Below are 17,976 nucleotides of genomic sequence, written 5' to 3' on the forward strand. Positions count from 1 at the left end.
TAAGCCAGTCAGGGATGGCTCCGCCCCTCCAGCGCACGGCTGCTCACTATTGGTTCTAAATCAGCCATGGGGTCTAACCGCTTCACCCAATTGGCTGAGCCCTGGGATCCGTGGCTGTGAGAGGCCTGTAACGCCGGTGAACTGAGTTCCCTATCCCCGAGTCAGCGCTTAGACATGCCGGCCAGAAATCCACGCAAAGCCGCCTGCCCGTGTCCTCCCTCCCGGGGCGATAACAGCGGCAGCCGGGAGGAACTGGAGCCTGCAGACAGCGGCGAGGACACCGGCATCAGCAAGTCCCCAAGTGACCCCAAGAAGTACCGGTCAGTACTGACACCCAGCCCAGCCACCCGGGCATTTACTCCCGTTATTACCTCTGAGCGCCTGGGGCAAGTTGGAAGCCGGTTTCTTAAAGCCATACGCACTGTTATGTCTTGAGAAAGCTCTGTGTGTTTGGTACCCCCCATGGCCTGACGTCATATCCACACATGCAATATATTGGCCCACGTATTCCCTCTTGTGTCATCATTTTGTTTGGGAACACTTTATTCCTTAATGTGACGTCACATTTTGTGAGCACTACCCCTCCTCCCATTACATCACATATGTGCAATGTCTGTTACCCTCTTTTACCCCGTGACCTCATCACCATTCTTTTTGTATTGACACTTTTTTTAATAGTTCTCTATGACATCTATGCTTCCTCAGACCCGGTATCGATATTTATTGATTTATTGTCGCGCATTTCATAGTGAAGTAACGTATTGACTGGCATATTGTATTTTGGAACACTGGATCAGCACATTTTTAAAGTCATTTAATTAACAAAAAAGACCACCATAAGTGCTATGAGCTCTGGATAGTGTTTTACGACCCCCTCTCTGTGCAACATTTATTATTATTATTAAAATAGTTTTTTCTTCTCCCTTTAAGGCATTTTTTCTTGTGTGTATATGTATGTATGTATAATATGTGTGTTACAACCTCTGTAATGCTTTAGAACTTAGGACATTGTATCAACTCGGTGATTCACAATAAAGACATTGGAATTTATCCAAATATTTATTTAAAAATCCACATCTAATCAGAAACTTCTGTTCTGATAAACTTTCTAGAGCATTTATATAGAGGGTTGGGTGTTTTTTTTTTTTATTGTTTTTTGGTAGATTCGGGTTGTTAGGGTTGTCGCTCTCCCAGGAGGATACATGTCGTTAGATCTGATAAGATTGTGTAAAACTGGTATTTGATCAGTAAATTTAATATTCAGAATTAAAGGTTCTGTTAAAACAAATGGTGCATGATTTTTGTTGTTGTAAATTCAGCAGCTGGACTCGTTATAAAGATGGTGAGTTTTGCGATATACAAAACCCCGCGTGGTTACTCATAAAGCAGACGAAATGTATTATTGTTCATTATTATATATATTATTCAAGCGCGCTTAATGTGGATCTGCCATTTCACAAATTCAGGGAAGGCAGGTTCAGGCACAGTGTGCGACATAATGTATACTTTATACCAGCAAATGTATATCCCAAAAAAGTATTCCATGAGCGGCAACATGGAGGGCAGAGGTTTGACACCCAATATTTGTGCATTTCTCTAAACTGCTTTTCACATTCTCCCCCCCCCCCCATCGCTTATTCTAACTTTAGGTTTATCGAACTTGAGAATGGTCTGCGGGCTCTCCTTATTTCTGATCTGGCTTCTGCGGGTCAGGGCCACCCTGAGTCCTCAGATGAAGAGGCTGATGATGATGATGATGATGACGAAGATGATGATGATGAAGAAGACTGGGACTCGGAGGATGAAAGTGAAGAAGATGATGACGAGGACGATGAAGATGACGATGAAAATGCAGAGGAGGAGACAGACAGTTTACACCCCAGCAACAAGAAAAGCTGCACAGAGAAGCTGGTAAGCGAGATGTTGAGAGATGTAGAATTTAGGAGCCAGATTGACCAATTTAAGAGCCATACCTTTAGTTTTGAGAGGTCTGTCGCTGGCAGACTTGCCCGTATGCCTTTCTCCTGCGTTGTACGCACTCTCTGCATCTCTCCTCTCTGTAGTCCGCGGCTGCCCTGTGCATCGGGATAGGAAGTTTCAGCGATCCTGAGGACCTCCCGGGATTAGCGCACTTCTTGGAGCACAGTAAGATCCCATGAATCTTTAGCTGTTTGTTTACTTTCTTTAGTACTGGCCCTTCTTATGGATCAATGCGTTGTATTTTATGTTCGTTTGGTTGCATGCAACTAAGTTTCTGCCTCTCTTTATTTGAATTCATTATTTTGTTAACGGTTCTAATGGGTACCATGACACTAGTCTTCTGCGCTGACAATGAGCGCGCTCTGCATTGGTCCGTCTTGACGGGTGCTGCATGCTTTATCCCTCTCTTCTTCACAGTGGTGTTTATGGGGAGTGAGAAATACCCCGACGAGAATGGCTTTGATGCTTTCCTCAAGAAACATGGCGGCAGCGACAATGCTTCCACAGACTGTGAGCGCACCATATTCCAGTTTGATGTACAACGGAAGCATTTCAAGGAGGCTTTGGACAGGTAGCTAGACTGGTTAACGTTCATTTGCTTTGGCATAAGGTTTAAGAATGCGTTCGGTACCCACTAGTGTCCGTGTGTTTCTGTAGGTGGGCGCAGTTCTTTATCTCGCCGCTGATGGTCGGCGATGCTGTTGACAGAGAGGTGGAAGCCGTGGACAGCGGTAACAATTGCACTTATGTATTCCGGATTATAGGAATGTTCCGTTGCTTTTGAACGCCGTGTAACCGGCCCTTTCCAACATTTCAGAGTTTCAGCTTGCCAGGCCGTCTGATTCTAATCGCAAAGAGATGTTGTTTGGAAGTCTGGCTAAGCCTGGACACCCTATGAGCAAGTTTTTTTGGGGTAAGTATTTGCCAATTACTGTGTTTAATTTAAAATAGTTTATAAATGGATTATTACTTGTAGCAAAGAATTCCACCAGATAATTAGGAGTTTTCATCTAATGTGTGGGTTTGCAGGCGAGATGCAGTTAGAACTTGCTGACCTCTTTATACTTTACGGAGGGTAAACCCTGACTGTTTTCTCCTTCAAGAATGCCTGAACCGGCCCTGCGGAATGGATAGCTTAGTCAGTGGGGCAGCAGCTCCCTGCAAACTCCTGCCTTCTTGAAAAATGCCCAAAGTTTTAAGATAACGCGGGCTTTCCCTGCAGACGCTCTAAGTAGTTTGATTTATGGGTTATACCTAATGCATGTTATGGGTTTAACCCCTTAAGGACAATGGGCGGTCCCTAAACCCATTGAAAACAATGCATTTTGAGCCTGCTTTGTCATTTAAGGGTTTAATGATGTACTGTACATATTGTACTTGTAATTGCTGCCAAAGTCTTATCTGATGACACTCAATGAGATAAAAGATGCTCTACAATCCTGTTTTTGTATACAAACATCACATCGACCTTTCTCCTAAGAAGTGTTGTTGGCAAAAAGTCCCCGGGGGTCTTACCGTGTGGCAATGAAACTCAACGTCCCGTTCTGTCCAAGATTCATCATGTTCTGCCCCTTACAGGGAATGCCCAAACTCTGAAGCATGATCCCAAGGACAAGAATATAGACACCCATGTCCGACTGCGAGAGTTCTACAGAATGTACTACTCTGCCCATTACATGACCCTCGCGGTCCAGTCTAGAGGTAAGCGGGGAGGCTGGAGTGGATTCTTACAAGTAATTCAAAGTCTTGAACGTAGATAAATAACATTTTTGTTTGCTCTCTACAGAAACTCTGGATACGTTGGAGGAGTGGGTGAGGGAGATTTTCTCCAAGGTCCCAAATAAGTAAGTTTGCCCCCAAAATGATTATCTAATTGCTTTGAATCTGCACCGGATTCCTTTTTAAAAGCAAAGCTCAAATCACTTTAAGATAAATGTATCATGCAGCCCAGTAATGTGTATTACTAATTTCCACCCCATTGCTTCATTTTTATTTCCCCTTCCTCCTAGTGATTTGCAAAAACCTGATTTTAGCCACCTTCGTGAACCCTTCGATACTCCCGGATTTAATGCTCTGTACAGAGGTATGAACTTTCCTCATTTAATATAAAATAACTGATTTATCAAAATGAATGGCAAAGTGAAAAATAAGTGAATTTAAGTTAATTTAATTGTTTTCTGCTGTTAGACTTTTTCTTATTGTTATAGTTTTTAACACAATGAAGTGCTTCACGCAGTATGTTATATCACAAATTTAAATAGACAAAATAGTTTGCATTTGTTGTAACGCAGCAACTGCATCTAAATTGTGAAAAGCTAACCACTTATATTCATTCATATAAACATCATCACTTTTTCTCTTTAATAAATCTTTTTTTCTTTTTACTTTTTGTTTCTTTATTTTAGTGATACCTATTAAGAAGGTCCATGCTTTGACTATAACCTGGGCTCTCCCACCTCAAGAGAAGTTTTACAAGTAAGGGTTTTTTTTTTTTTTTAAAACAAATTTTGTACCTGCTTGTGATATTTCCTAATTAGTTCTGCCAAAGGGAGTCAACTTACATTAAAAAAAATGCTAATAAATCCTTTCCTGTTTTTAGGGTGAAGCCACTTCATTACATCTCGTGGTTAATAGGACACGAGGGTAAAGGCAGCATCCTCTCCCTTCTGCGTAAGAAGTAAGTGATGTTAGATGCTGGTTTTCCGACCCACCAATAGTTCTAGGCGTTGGAAGGTGGATTGGATGAATGGTGAAAAGCGTGATTTTATTTTTTTAGTTTCTTTTTTTTCATAGATATCTGAACATGCTCTGTCTGTTGTTGTGAAAGTTTTACCTTTCCGCAGGTGTTGGGCTCTGGCACTGTTTGGGGGTAACAGCGAGACCGGTTTTGAACAGAACACAACATACTCAGTTTTCAGCATTTCCATCACTTTAACCGATGCGGGATATGAGCATTTCTATGAGGTATGCGCAGCGACTTTTGGGATGATGTATCCGCCGATTAGAGATCACTTTTACTGTCCCCTATTCCACAACCCACATCCTCTTTATCTACATGTGTTTATCAGAGCATCCTGGGAATGTATAGTGCTTTGTATCGATGCACGGACTCTTTATTTTCAAGGCATGCCCCTTACTTTTGTACTGTGTTGCTCTGTCATCGTGTAATTATCTCCAACCTGATGTCTAATGCCCTGCGCTGATTCAATCTTTATATATCCCTGTAGGTCACGCACATTGTCTTCCAGTATTTAAAAATGTTACAGCAGCAGGGACCGCAAGAAAGGTATGATTTTACCCTAAAATTACATTGGTTTCTTTGTAATCACAGCTAAGGTTAAGTATAACTTTTTTTTTTTTTTTTTTTTTTTTTTTTAAGGATCTTCCGTGAAATTCAGAAAATTGAAGCTAATGAGTTTCAATATCAGGAGCAGGTATAACTTTTAAATGTGTTTTTGAAGGAATAATTAATTTTCGAAATAAATATAATTATGAATAGAATCTCCCACTCGCATCTTTCGATGTTGATGTTCTGTTTTCGAACCTTGCGCAGCCAATGGGAGTCAAGCAGGTTACAATGTCTTCTCCCATTGGCCAGTAACTGTAACAAGCATACTGTGCACATCAGAAGGTGTTACAGACAGAGATACCTTTTTGTTTTCCAAATATTATTTCAATCCATCCGCCAAGGCGTCGGATCTAGTGATTTGGCCACTTTATAGTTGTAAAGCTAAATATTTACAGTCCCACAACTTTCTATTACTGAGATGTATGCACTGATCTGCTTTAAACAGCTTGTATAAATAAAACCCCATTCCTTGTTTCTTCTTCTCTTAGACGGACCCTATTGAGAACGTGGAGAATATCTGTGAAAATATGCAACTGTTTCCAAAGGAAGACTTTCTGACTGGAGATCAGCTGCTCTTCGAATACGTCCCTGACGTGAGTGCCACTTTTTCTAGACTCTATCAGAAATTCTATGAGTAATATCATAATGGATACAAAAATGTATCATCCTCTGAATATTTGTTTAAAGCATGTTTTATATTCTGATGTGCAGGGACGTTGATAGTTGGAAATAATTAAATGGAGATAAGAAATTGTGTAACTTTTCTGCATCTGTAGGTCATCTCGGAGGCCTTGAATGATCTTACTCCTCAGAAGGCAAATCTTCTTTTGCTCTCTCCTGCCAATGAAGGAAAGTGTGACCAGAAGGAGAAATGGTTCGGTACCCAGTACAGCGCAGACGGTAAGATAGAACCTTGGGTGAGAGGCGACGGTGAAGGATCTCTGGATAAATCCTGCATGTGACATGCAGCTCCCTTCTCTGTCCACGGTACAGTCTTGTCTTATCCGCAGATATCGAGCCAAAGTGGAAAGAGCTCTGGGCCACCGACTTTGCTTTGAACTCAGACCTGCATCTCCCGGCAGAAAACAAGTTCATTGGTAAGCGATGTACAGACATTGACCCCAGAGATAAAAGGTATCTTTAGATCTGGCGGGGGGGGATACAAAGTATCTCTTGGTTTTATGGAATCCAGGAATTATCACCACCTGATAGTTTTCTTAACTTCAAAACAAGTGTAATTGGTCTGGGATTACCATGCTGTATCTGAAGCTACGTTCCAAAGACTCATTTCAGCTTTGCGATCTCTCACGCAGCCACTGACTTTACGCTGAAGACCTCGGACTGTCCAGACACAGAATATCCAGAAAAAATAGTGGACACCAAGCAGGGCTGCCTATGGTATAGGAAAGACGATAAATTCAAGATTCCAAAGGGTAAGAGGCTGTCGGAAATGTGTTCTAATTACTTGGTAAAGTGAATAGCGTGGTACCATTCTACTGCGTAACGTGGAAGGCTGCTTGTAATATATCATGAAACAATCTCTCCTCTTGCAGCTTACATTCGATTCCACCTGATCTCCCCCATCATCCAGCAGTCGCCTGAAAAGTGAGTATAATGTGTAATTCCACAAATCACGTACACATTGGGGAAAAGGTTACTGTATGTTCTTACAGAGAAGTGTGGATCACATAAGCGACCACCATTCACTGCAGGTGCTTCTACAATTAACGGAGGAAACAATAACATCATGTCTATCCCTTCTAATTATGTGTTTTATACTTGTGTATCAATAACATAGCACTATACTTGATTATAAATCAGGAATGACCGTGGAGCTCCGATTCCCCACACTTCACATTCAGCTCTGATTCATTCAATTTTTTTATTTTTTTATTATTTTTTTTAGCCTGGTTCTGTTTGACATCTTTGTCAATATCCTGGCTCACACGTTGGCTGAGCCGGCTTACGAGGCAGACGTGGCTCAGCTGGAATACAAGCTGGTTGCAGGAGAACACGGACTAGTCATTAAAGTGAAAGGGTTCAACCATAAACTACCTGTGAGTATGACGACACAAAGCCTTTGTGTTTGGGAAGTAATAATAATAATAATAGAAATGTGCAGTATACCCACGATATTCGTGTCCACGCTCCGTGTAGCTTCTCTTCGAGCTCATCATTGACCACCTGGCCGAGTTCACTGCCTCTCCTGATGTGTTTGGGATGATCACAGAACAGCTGAAGAAAACCTACTTCAACATTCTCATCAGACCAGAAAAACTGGGGAAGTGAGTTCTGCAATTTTCTATCTTTTAAGTCTTGGTTTATTGAAGCATTAACGGGAAATTATATATGTGAGAACTTCCGGACCGTCTACTGCAAGCTGCCAGGTCTCCAGACTCCCTCGAGGCTCCAGTATATTGTACAGAGGATACAGCTTTTGGATCCCATTACTCATATTCTTCGATCATTCCTCTTATTTTATGCTATGCAGTTAGATGGAAATACTTTGTGAATGGTAGGAAGCCGCAGACTTTGGAACTTATTTTACCTCCTTCTTCCAGGGACGTGCGTCTTCTGATCCTAGAACATAAACGTTGGTCCATGATTGAAAAGTACCAGTCTCTGCTCCAGGGAGTGAGCTTGGACAGTCTGCTGTCCTTCGTCAGTCAGTTCAAGTCTCGCCTCTACGTGGAGGGATTGGTACAGGGAAACTTCACCAGCAAGGTGGGTGTGCGGCTTCTCGTGCAAACTGAGGAACGCCAGGGTGACTGTTACTTTTGTGCGACTGTGAAGATGATTGTTACTTTAGTGCGACTGTGAAGCTGATTGTTACTTTTGTGTGACTGTGAAGCTGATTGTTACTTTTGTGTGACTGGATCAAGCCAAAGATACTGAGGTCTCTTCTAAGTTCAGATTTCAATAGGGCTGCAGGAACACACTTTTGATATACATATAGAAGTTGTATGGAGGAATGTATATTGTATACCACAATTCTTTCAGATTTAGAAATCTTACATCTGTTTTTTTTTTTTTTTTTGTTTTTTTGTTTTTTCCCTGTTTTTAGGAGTCTGCCAACTTCCTCCACTATGTCACCAGGTGAGTGACTTTTCTTTCTGCCTCTGTGATTATTCTTTCGCGATATGATGCGCTCTCCAAAATAGGGTCACTCCGCACGTTCTCTGGATAGTCAGGTTACTCTTCGCAGCTGATGGTTAGCTGAGCGTGTCAGTTTATTGATAAGCCTGATTTGAATGCAGACTATATGTTCCTGATCTTAATAATAATAAATGGCGGGTTTTGAAGTTTTGTATAATCTAATCTTTTGAGTTAATGCACTTTGCTTTCTAAGAGTAGAGGCATAGACCCGTGCCTTGTCTTCTATTCAGTATAGCCTTATGGCTATTGCTTAAATAACCTGATTTAGGGGTTTTTGGGTAACTTCTATCACTGTTACAGTAATTCCGCTTTGCACCACCCTCTAATAATATCCTTACTTTTAACGTTTACCTCTAGTTATTAACTATAAAATGTTAAATCTGCAACTTTTGGCTTAGTTTTAAACTTGTCTTGCAATATCAATTGTGATTCCAGGGGTGTTATCCTCTACGTATGTAGAATGCATTATAACTTATTGCGTACTGGTGTGATAGGTTCACACCTTTCCTCCCATGTAATGTCTTAAAAAGAGGTTATTCTCCACCCTAAGTGATAAGTTACCAAATTTCAATTTTATACATGTGGATAGGTCTCACATTCAATAGATGAAATCGTGAGCACAATTATAAGAAAGGACTGAGAATTCAAAATAGTAATTATTTATTTAAAAATAATAAAAATTACAGAAATCCAAAATTAAAACAGAGTATAACATAGAATGCCTGTTAAAACTTATATGCATAAAAAATAAAAATAAACATACCAGTCAGTCTCGATATGAAGTCTCGCTTCAGTCTCTCGGTCTGCCCCAGAGTATAAACAAAGGTCTACATATATATAAGATTTTGTAACTAGACCTGCGTATCGCTACCTCAAAAAGAGTACTAACGGTCATAAAAAACTCAGGAGAGAATCAGGAGAGGAAAATCACCAAGGCCGAGCTGTTGATCATTTTTACAGAATAGCCAAAACATTCTAATCTTAAAACATTAAAAAAATCTTATGTAACAGAAACTACTAGTACTGCGTAGTTAAATCCTTAACCTTAACTTCTACTGAGACCTGTAACAGTCATTAACCTTAACTTCTACTGAGGCCTGTAACAGTCCCTCTCCATTAGCTGGGCAGAAGAATCGTGATTACTCGGTCCAGCTAATAACATTAACTTAAATTAATCAACAAGATTAGAATCACCACATTCTAAATCTATTGGTGAAAAAGAAAAAGAAAGGTGTTTCTGCGATTTCGTGAAAAACAAAACATTTACAATGTGAACACCATACATGATCACAAGTTATATTTTCATGAGAACTCTGCAATTGATAAAAATCACCCAACTGAAATGCATAAGACTCTGTATACAGATGCAACAAAGTATTTCTCCATATCCCACCAAAACAAGTCTCATGAGGAGGTCCATTGCAAGCAAGCAAGACTGTGCAACCAAAAGTTCCATGGCTTACAATATTAAGAAGTCCTTCTTGTTTAGTTTGTAATATCAATTGGAAAATTTGTTTGTCTTTATTGACACATTCAAAGAACGATGGATTAGAAAAATTCCTCGAACCCATGAGCTGCCAAAAAATGTAATTGGTCTTGAGATTCCCTTCGGTGTCAGAATCAACAACGGACTCACTGATTGTAATGGGAGGTGATATAGAAAATCTTTCATATTCACTGGAGTCTGTATCTTGTTCACCGCTGGAGACAGCTGGAGATATGAGTACTGTGCTGTCTCCTGAACCTTGAGATTCCGTCTCCGTGGGACTCTGTGGGAGGCTTTGCAATTCCGTTTGTTGTGAGGATGTATCATTGCAATGGCTATAATGATTCCAAAGAATGTCCCAATATCTCTGTGATATCATGGGAAGTACGACTAATCCTACAAGATCATCAAACACATAAGGATTATTAACGTCACTTATTTTGGTGTTACATATCTCGCAACGGTAAGACAGGTCATACGTTACTACATCTTGATTCTTTCTAACTTCCACACCCAACAGGAAGTGTGTCCACAAATCCACTAGTATCCTGGAAGTTAAAACAGGTGTATTAAAAATGTTTCTTATGAGCCTGTCAAAAGCTGCAGCATTCATCTTCTTCGAACTTGTTTACCTTTAGGCAAAAGAGAAAATAATCGCCATATAACACCAAATAGAAATAATCCAAATATTAGCAGTAACAGTGGTTTTAAGTACCCAAAAATACTCAATATGTTACCAATGCTACCAAAAATACCATTTCCCAATTTTCCTAATCCTTCTCCTACAGAAGAAATAGCTTTTCCCATTCCAGGCCATAATGATTTTAAAGCTTTACCAAGGTTCTGCATCCATTGAGGAAAATCTCCTTCATGAATATCTATACGTAATAACTCAGAATGTATCTTTTGCGTTAATACATCTATAGCATCATGGGTGGTACCTATGATTATTTTCATAGATTTCAAATGAGCCAAAAATGCAGTCATATATGGCAGCTGCAAAACAAAATGTGGAACATCAAATCGCAGTATTTGTAAAACTGTCTGGGTCTGCAATGGCGGGGTGAAGATTATATTAAAACACTCAATAGAGGTATTTACTGTAATAATTGATGGTTGCATAGAAGGAATATTACATTCACTTGTACTGCTTAAAACCAGATAAGAACCATTAGATAATGACTCAATTCGAGTATAGGGAGCAATTACCGGATGCACAGTAATTTCACAATCAGATCCCTTACCATCAGCTCCACAAGGCAAAACACTATAAATTTCACCACATACAAGATATCCTATCTCTGTACATTTCTCAACTTTAAGATAAAAATGTTCTCCACATTTATAGGAAATGTAATCATATGGCTGTTTAATTTGCATTAAAGCTAAATCATCAGCAGTTTCAATCAAATGTCCAAAATTATCAAGTTCCCAGTTAGTAGTATAAACATCACCAGGGATAATCAATTCATAGTACAAAAACAATTCCCACTGACTATCATCAGGATTTCTCATTTGTCTATGCTTAAGTTCGTTAATATCATAAACCCTGAGTTTCGATACATGAGTTAAAACTTCAGTTTGTCTTTCACTCAAGCCTAATTGTTTTTGAATCCATGTCACATTTAATAATGTGGTATCAATTTGTTCCCCTTGAAGGGTTAATCTCATAGCTGTTAACTTATTAAGTACCATTAAAGCTCTTAATTCTTCTGCTAAAACAGTAAAATCTGACATCGCAGCAGATATAAAAATTATTAAATGATCTTTTAACAACAAAACTTTCTTTTTTAACTCTTCATCATTAGCATCGGAGACGTAGCTAATAATAGAAACAGCATCACTTAGCAAATGACCAGTTGTTATTGAAACTTCTGCATTATTTAGCAACCGTCGTCTCGTTAACAAAACATTTTCACATTCATCACTTTCTTGTGTAATGTTGTTTTGATAATGTATATTTTCAAATGTGTTATTTGTTCCCCACGTTGGGCGCCAATTGTGATAGGTTCACACCTTTCCTCCCATGTAATGTCTTAAAAAGAGGTTATTCTCCACCCTAAGTGATAAGTTACCAAATTTCAATTTTATACATGTGGATAGGTCTCACATTCAATAGATGAAATCGTGAGCACAATTATAAGAAAGGACTGAGAATTCAAAATAGTAATTATTTATTTAAAAATAATAAAAATTACAGAAATCCAAAATTAAAACAGAGTATAACATAGAATGCCTGTTAAAACTTATATGCATAAAAAATAAAAATAAACATACCAGTCAGTCTCGATATGAAGTCTCGCTTCAGTCTCTCGGTCTGCCCCAGAGTATAAACAAAGGTCTACATATATATAAGATTTTGTAACTAGACCTGCGTATCGCTACCTCAAAAAGAGTACTAACGGTCATAAAAAACTCAGGAGAGAATCAGGAGAGGAAAATCACCAAGGCCGAGCTGTTGATCATTTTTACAGAATAGCCAAAACATTCTAATCTTAAAACATTAAAAAAATCTTATGTAACAGAAACTACTAGTACTGCGTAGTTAAATCCTTAACCTTAACTTCTACTGAGACCTGTAACAGTCATTAACCTTAACTTCTACTGAGGCCTGTAACACTGGTAACGAAAAAAAACTGGAGAAGCCTCTGTTTACTTCTCACTGTTGATTAAATGCTTGTAGAACACTGTTTTTGGTTTTATGCCCACCGTTCACACGGTGATCACAATGCTAGTGACTGCAGCAGTTTAATGTAATCTAACTTACCGTCCCTGCAGAAAGCTTCAGTTCCAGCCGCTGGAGGTGCCTGTCCCGGTGCAGTTCCAGGTGGTTGAATTACCGAGCGCTCATCACCTCTGCAAAGTAAAGGCTCTCAACAAAGAAGATGCCAATTCTGAAGTTACTGTTTATTACCAGGTAAGATCACAGCTGTAACTGGGACACAAAAAAACACTTTCAACTGCTTCTCTAATGAAGTCAGTAAATAAAGTCAACTTAAGACTCTGTTTCCTCTGCTACAGCTACAACCATTATTCCTATTTCTCTTGCCTTCTAAAAAATAAAAATCTTTACTACTAATACCGCTTACACGGCAATACCAAATAAACAAACACATTTGCGATGCGCATCAGCCTTTTGCAACATGATGATATGAAGATAAATGTTACCATATAACCAATCCCCCACGTATAAATAAGACAAACAATTCTAAACAAACCGTTTGAGCTCAGGTTAGTCCATCCAGTGTCTGGTAAGATCCCCAAATGTCATTCCTGCAACTTGGTTTCGAAATCGCTCTATATCTGATGGCAGCTGCAAAGATTGGTCCTGGGGGTACTGCTCTGGGTCAGGCCTGGTGCAGCTTGCAGCGTAAATACCCCCCCTTCATTTAAAAGGCAATGTTATAAATTGTGAAAATTGAAGTGCATTGCGTGTGCTTTTAATGCGTGTGCTTTAATGTTGGCCCATCTTGGAAGCAAATAGTTAAATGTGGATGTCTTATAAACTCAGTTTTATAAATTATGAGAACTGTTTTAGAGAGTACCTTGCAGACATTGTGATCCTCTTTCTCAATTAATAAACACCAACACTTCTTATAGTTAAGCTCTTCTTCTTAATTTGTTTATCTTTGTTTTGCAGTCCGGAGCAAAGAATTTACGCGACTACACATTAATGGAGCTGCTGGTTGTAAGTATTTGGGTCCAACATCCCTTAGATGTGTGGATGAAGGATTACCGCCTGTAAAAAGCTCCGTATGTGATGGCTACAGAAAGGTCATCTGGTTCTTAACTTTGCAGTTACAAAACATTATTACTTATTGTTTTATATAGCGCCATCATATTCCGTAGCGCATGCATCTCTCTCTGGCTATAACAGTGTTGCTCTAGAATCAAAGAAGCGGTTCACAGGATGATCACCATACGCTTTCCATAGAATAACCTTGATGTCTTTTGCAGATGCACATGGAAGAGCCGTGCTTCGATTTCCTGAGGACCAAGCAAACTCTGGGGTAAGCGAGCGCAGAAATATCTTGCCTTGTGTAATTTTTTTCTTATTTCCCTAGACTACTAAATAATCGTCAGCCTCTGTTATGCTTGATTGTGCTAATACCAGAAAGCTTTGCCTCTACGTGTAAATATTATACACCTTTAAACCATCACATGCTTCCGTTGCGTATAGATGACCCAGCTAGTAATCGGGAAGGCTGTTCCTGTCTGAATGTATTACGAGTTCCCGTCATCTCTGAGAGGTTATATAGTGTCTTGGCTGGCTGAGCTTTAAGTGATGGATACGATTCAAATCATGTTAAACTCGCTGTATGAGCTGAACTAGAAACATTACTGCCTTGTTTAATGCCAGCAAATGAGTCTATTGTTTATATGTAATATAATCGTACACCTTTAAACGTTACTGGGGGGGGGGGTTAACGGGGAACATGTAAACATTGTCTTTTTTCCCTTCTATGCTGCAGGTATCATGTGTACCCAGTCTGTAGAAACACATCTGGGATTTTGGGGTTTTCTGTCACTGTCGAAACCCAAGCAACTAAATTCAAGTGAGTGATCCAAGTACTGAGATAAATATTACATTAAAAGTGAAGGATGGCCAGAATATATGTAACGCTACGGTGCGGTTACAATGCACGAGATTACAGGACATCTCCCAGTCTATTAACGAAAGTTATAGCTCCGTGTAATGCGAGCTGGTCAGGTTTACAGAGGTAAAAAAACATCTAAAATAATGCATTGTGTAAAAAAAAAAAATACAATCTAACAGAGAAATGGGGGGCGCTGCAATGTTGAACAGCATTACCTGCTTGTATTATTATTTTTGTACGTAAGGTTTCTGTCTGGATGCTAAGTCCAGCTTCCACTAACTGTATTGATCTGACGATCTGTTTTAATGGCTTGCAAAGGCGTTTGGGGTCAGCAGATGGATATGATAAAGATATGGGAAGGCAAACACGTCCAGTGCAGGAAGAATCCAATTTATTCTGAAACAGAATTGGTCATATTTATAAAAAAAAAAAAAAAAAATCTATTCTGGGTACATTGTGGAGCGATCGTTTATTGCTCAACAATTACAACTTTGCCAAAATAATTGCTTTTGTGATCTATTGAGCTCAACGTCTTAATATTTTAATTTTAATTACCAGCTCGGATGTAGTAGACCAGAAGATAGAGGAATTTCTTACCTGTTTTGGTGAAAAAATTGCCAGTTTGACAGACGAAGCCTTTAAAACACAGGTACGGGTCATGTTGTTTTAATCTTAAATTGCCTGACACTGGGGAAAACACGATTTGAATAAACAATAGCGTTTAACCATTTGTTTTCTGCTTGGAAATGGTTAGAAATACAAAGTGAAGCTGAGAATTATCTTATCGTGTAAAAGGGGCTGAAGAGGAATAAGGGTGTGAGTTTGATTAAATGTGCTATTCAACCTACTCTGCTGAATGGTATTTTATAACTGAACGGAGTGGTAGAAATATCATTCCTAGTACAGAAATCACTCTTTAATCCTATGAAATGAGGCATTATTTTTGTGGGTAGCACTTGTGACACAAATGATAGAACGGTAAGGTTGTTGCAATATGAATTGGGGGGGAGTGATTAAATCTTGAAAGGAAGGAATAAAGTGACAGATCTGTTAAAGTTTATTTACTTGGCATACTGTAAACCTGAGTTTAAAGTAGTGAGGAGAGATGGTGGAAACCCAGCTTGCGATATGATCCAAGGAGGTAATTTAAACGTACGAGACACACATTTGGGTATGACCATCTTAGAAACCGTGACTTAAAAGACAGAATGAATAAAGTAACCCACGAAGGAGCTACACAGAACATTGGAGACCTGCGAAGTGGTCCTTGGAGAATAACAAGAGTGGAGATGATGTCTGTCAGCATTTTAAACAATATTTTTTTCATGGCAGGTCAAAGCTTTAATAAAACTGAAGGAATGTGAAGATACTCACCTGGGAGAAGAAGTGGACAGAAACTGGAATGAGGTCCTCACCCAGCAGTATCTCTTCGACCGTTTGGAACATGAGGTAGAGTATAAAACTAGGCAATTACAGGCTGCTTCTGGGCATAGAAATTGGGGTGGAGAGATCTGCGTTCCTGTCCCTCTCTCGAATTCATCCGTCTCCCTTGGGCCAAAGCCTAATAGTGCTCGGGTATCATTTAAACTTATGTAGCTCGATTTAACGTCTCCATGGAGTGGGGTTTTTTTTCTTTTTTCCCCCCTCTTCAAACTCATTGCAAGTAATCCTCTCATGTAATTCAATAGATTGACGCCCTGAAGACCTTCAGTAAAACAGACATGGTTACCTGGTTCCAGGATCACCGAGGCTGTGACAGGAGGGTTCTCAGCGTCCATGTATGTATTTCTCTGTAGCACAGATCTACTTGTTTAGGTTGCAGAACATACCTGTTCTCTTCTATGACTGCAGCATCTGTAGAGTTACGTTTTACTATTTATTATAGTAACACGTTTAGACTTGAATCTGTGATTTCTTATAGGTGGTTGGATTTGGGCAGAAAGAGCCGGATAATGTGACGCCACCACCTTTGCCAGGAGCTCCAGACTCTAACAGCGGTATCGGTGGTCTGACTTTCCTGCCCCCATCACCCCTCATGGAAAACTGTGTTCAGGTTAAAGACATCCGAGGCTTCACCTCCACCTTGAAACTTCTCCCATACCACAAAATAATTGAATGAATTAGCTGCACACGGGCCGCTAGGGGGACAGGCACTGCAGTTAATACATACTTACGGTCCTGTGCCCTGTCTAAGGACTTTTAGTTTGTTTGGGTGGGTGCTTTTTAAACAGACTGTTTTTGCCTTCGTAAAGTCATTACTTCCATTAAAAAAACAACCAAAAAAGTGGAAAACTTTCTAAAAGCAAACAGGACTTTTACCATATGGTTTGCTGGTGGAGCAGTAAAAGGCTCTTCATGAGCGGATTACAATTTTAAAGGGCTTCACACCTAAATATCAAATATTATGGTTGGCACTGTTTTTATGTCTTGCATTTTATTTAATAGGATCTTGTTAACCTATACAGACTTTTTAAAATATAGTTACATAAATATTGCTGCAAATGAAGGCTGATATTCTATTTGGGATGCCGTGGACTGCCGACGCTGCTTCTTTTTGGGTTACGGTAGAAAAACTACATCCCAAATCTATTTGATTGTGTGCGTCGGCTGCTATTTATTTCTATAATAATGGCTAAGAGTATATCTGAACCTAACTCTAAAGACGGATACATTGTGACATTTGGATTCTCTTAACACGCATGCTGTGCCACCGGTAATGATAAAATCCTGATTATGTGAAGTGTTAAGAGCTCTTTTATGTATCGATACAATCCCCTACTTTTATTTGAAACGATACATACTGTGTAGTCTGTGTTTTTCCACTGATTTCAGTTCGCCGGGAGAGCCCATGTTGAGTAATTGGGAAGTGTGTATTGAGGTCTGATATCGTAAAGGACTCTGGCAAGTTTCATTCCCGCAATTGCCCTGATGAACTCATTCAACGAATTGGTGGTGAGATTAGAACATTACTTGTATTTCAATTTTAGAGCAGCATCCCGCAAGCTTTTCTTTCAACTGGAAAAGTATATTTTTCTATGCAAAATAATTAATTTCCCCTGAAATACAAAGTTGGTGGTACATGGAACATAAGTGATCTGGAACACAAAAGTTTAACAGCTACACAAAGAACCATGAATATATATAGTATGACATGCAATAAAGAATTTTCTTTCACTCGTTTGCTTTTTTTTTTTTTCTTCTTCTCTGAGGAATATGCGGATACAGAGCAAAATATTACATTTTAATGCTACGCGGTTTGCTTTTAAGTAGCAGCAGGTTCTGCTATGAAAACTCTGCTGCTGCCATGAAAGCCAAATCTGCTACCTTGGTTTACTTCTGATGGCCAGCTGTTTCAGCTTCAGTTACACCTAGAATTGGCTTAATCTATACATCCAACCACAATCAAT

At 39.4% G+C, this 17,976-nt stretch overlaps 1 protein-coding gene across 1 annotated transcript; it reads left to right on the top strand.

Annotated features, from left to right (window-relative positions):
* The first annotated feature begins 94 nt into the window (after positions 1–94).
* On the top strand, positions 95–17,743 carry NRDC (nardilysin convertase). Its single transcript, XM_053469817.1, has 31 exons — positions 95–320; positions 1,650–1,911; positions 2,064–2,145; positions 2,398–2,551; positions 2,638–2,711; positions 2,798–2,893; positions 3,559–3,681; positions 3,767–3,824; positions 3,990–4,063; positions 4,386–4,455; positions 4,580–4,657; positions 4,824–4,944; positions 5,208–5,266; positions 5,360–5,414; positions 5,818–5,922; positions 6,106–6,229; positions 6,340–6,426; positions 6,643–6,762; positions 6,883–6,934; positions 7,236–7,386; positions 7,487–7,614; positions 7,891–8,053; positions 8,394–8,425; positions 12,750–12,888; positions 13,612–13,659; positions 13,929–13,981; positions 14,444–14,527; positions 15,128–15,218; positions 15,902–16,018; positions 16,258–16,347; positions 16,491–17,743. Exons 1-31 carry the CDS (start codon positions 175–177, stop codon positions 16,686–16,688), a joined length of 3,234 nt encoding a protein of 1,077 aa, XP_053325792.1. The 5' UTR covers positions 95–174; the 3' UTR covers positions 16,689–17,743.
* The last annotated feature ends 233 nt before the right edge of the window (positions 17,744–17,976 follow it).

Source organism: Spea bombifrons, chromosome 6 (genome assembly GCF_027358695.1).
Source record: "Spea bombifrons isolate aSpeBom1 chromosome 6, aSpeBom1.2.pri, whole genome shotgun sequence".
NCBI lineage: Eukaryota > Metazoa > Chordata > Amphibia > Anura > Pelobatidae > Spea > Spea bombifrons.

What these genes read in the sequence shown, in the direction of transcription:
- NRDC (XM_053469817.1), top strand. Translation starts at nt 175, where the DNA reads ATGCCGGCCAGAAATCCACGCAAAGCCGCCTGCCCGTGTCCTCCCTCC. An exon ending in GATATGAGCATTTCTATGAG is followed by an intron (nt 4,945 to 5,207) that starts GTATGCGCAGCG and finishes ATATCCCTGTAG; the next exon opens with GTCACGCACATTGTCTTCCA. An exon ending in AAGTTACTGTTTATTACCAG is followed by an intron (nt 12,889 to 13,611) that starts GTAAGATCACAG and finishes TTTGTTTTGCAG; the next exon opens with TCCGGAGCAAAGAATTTACG.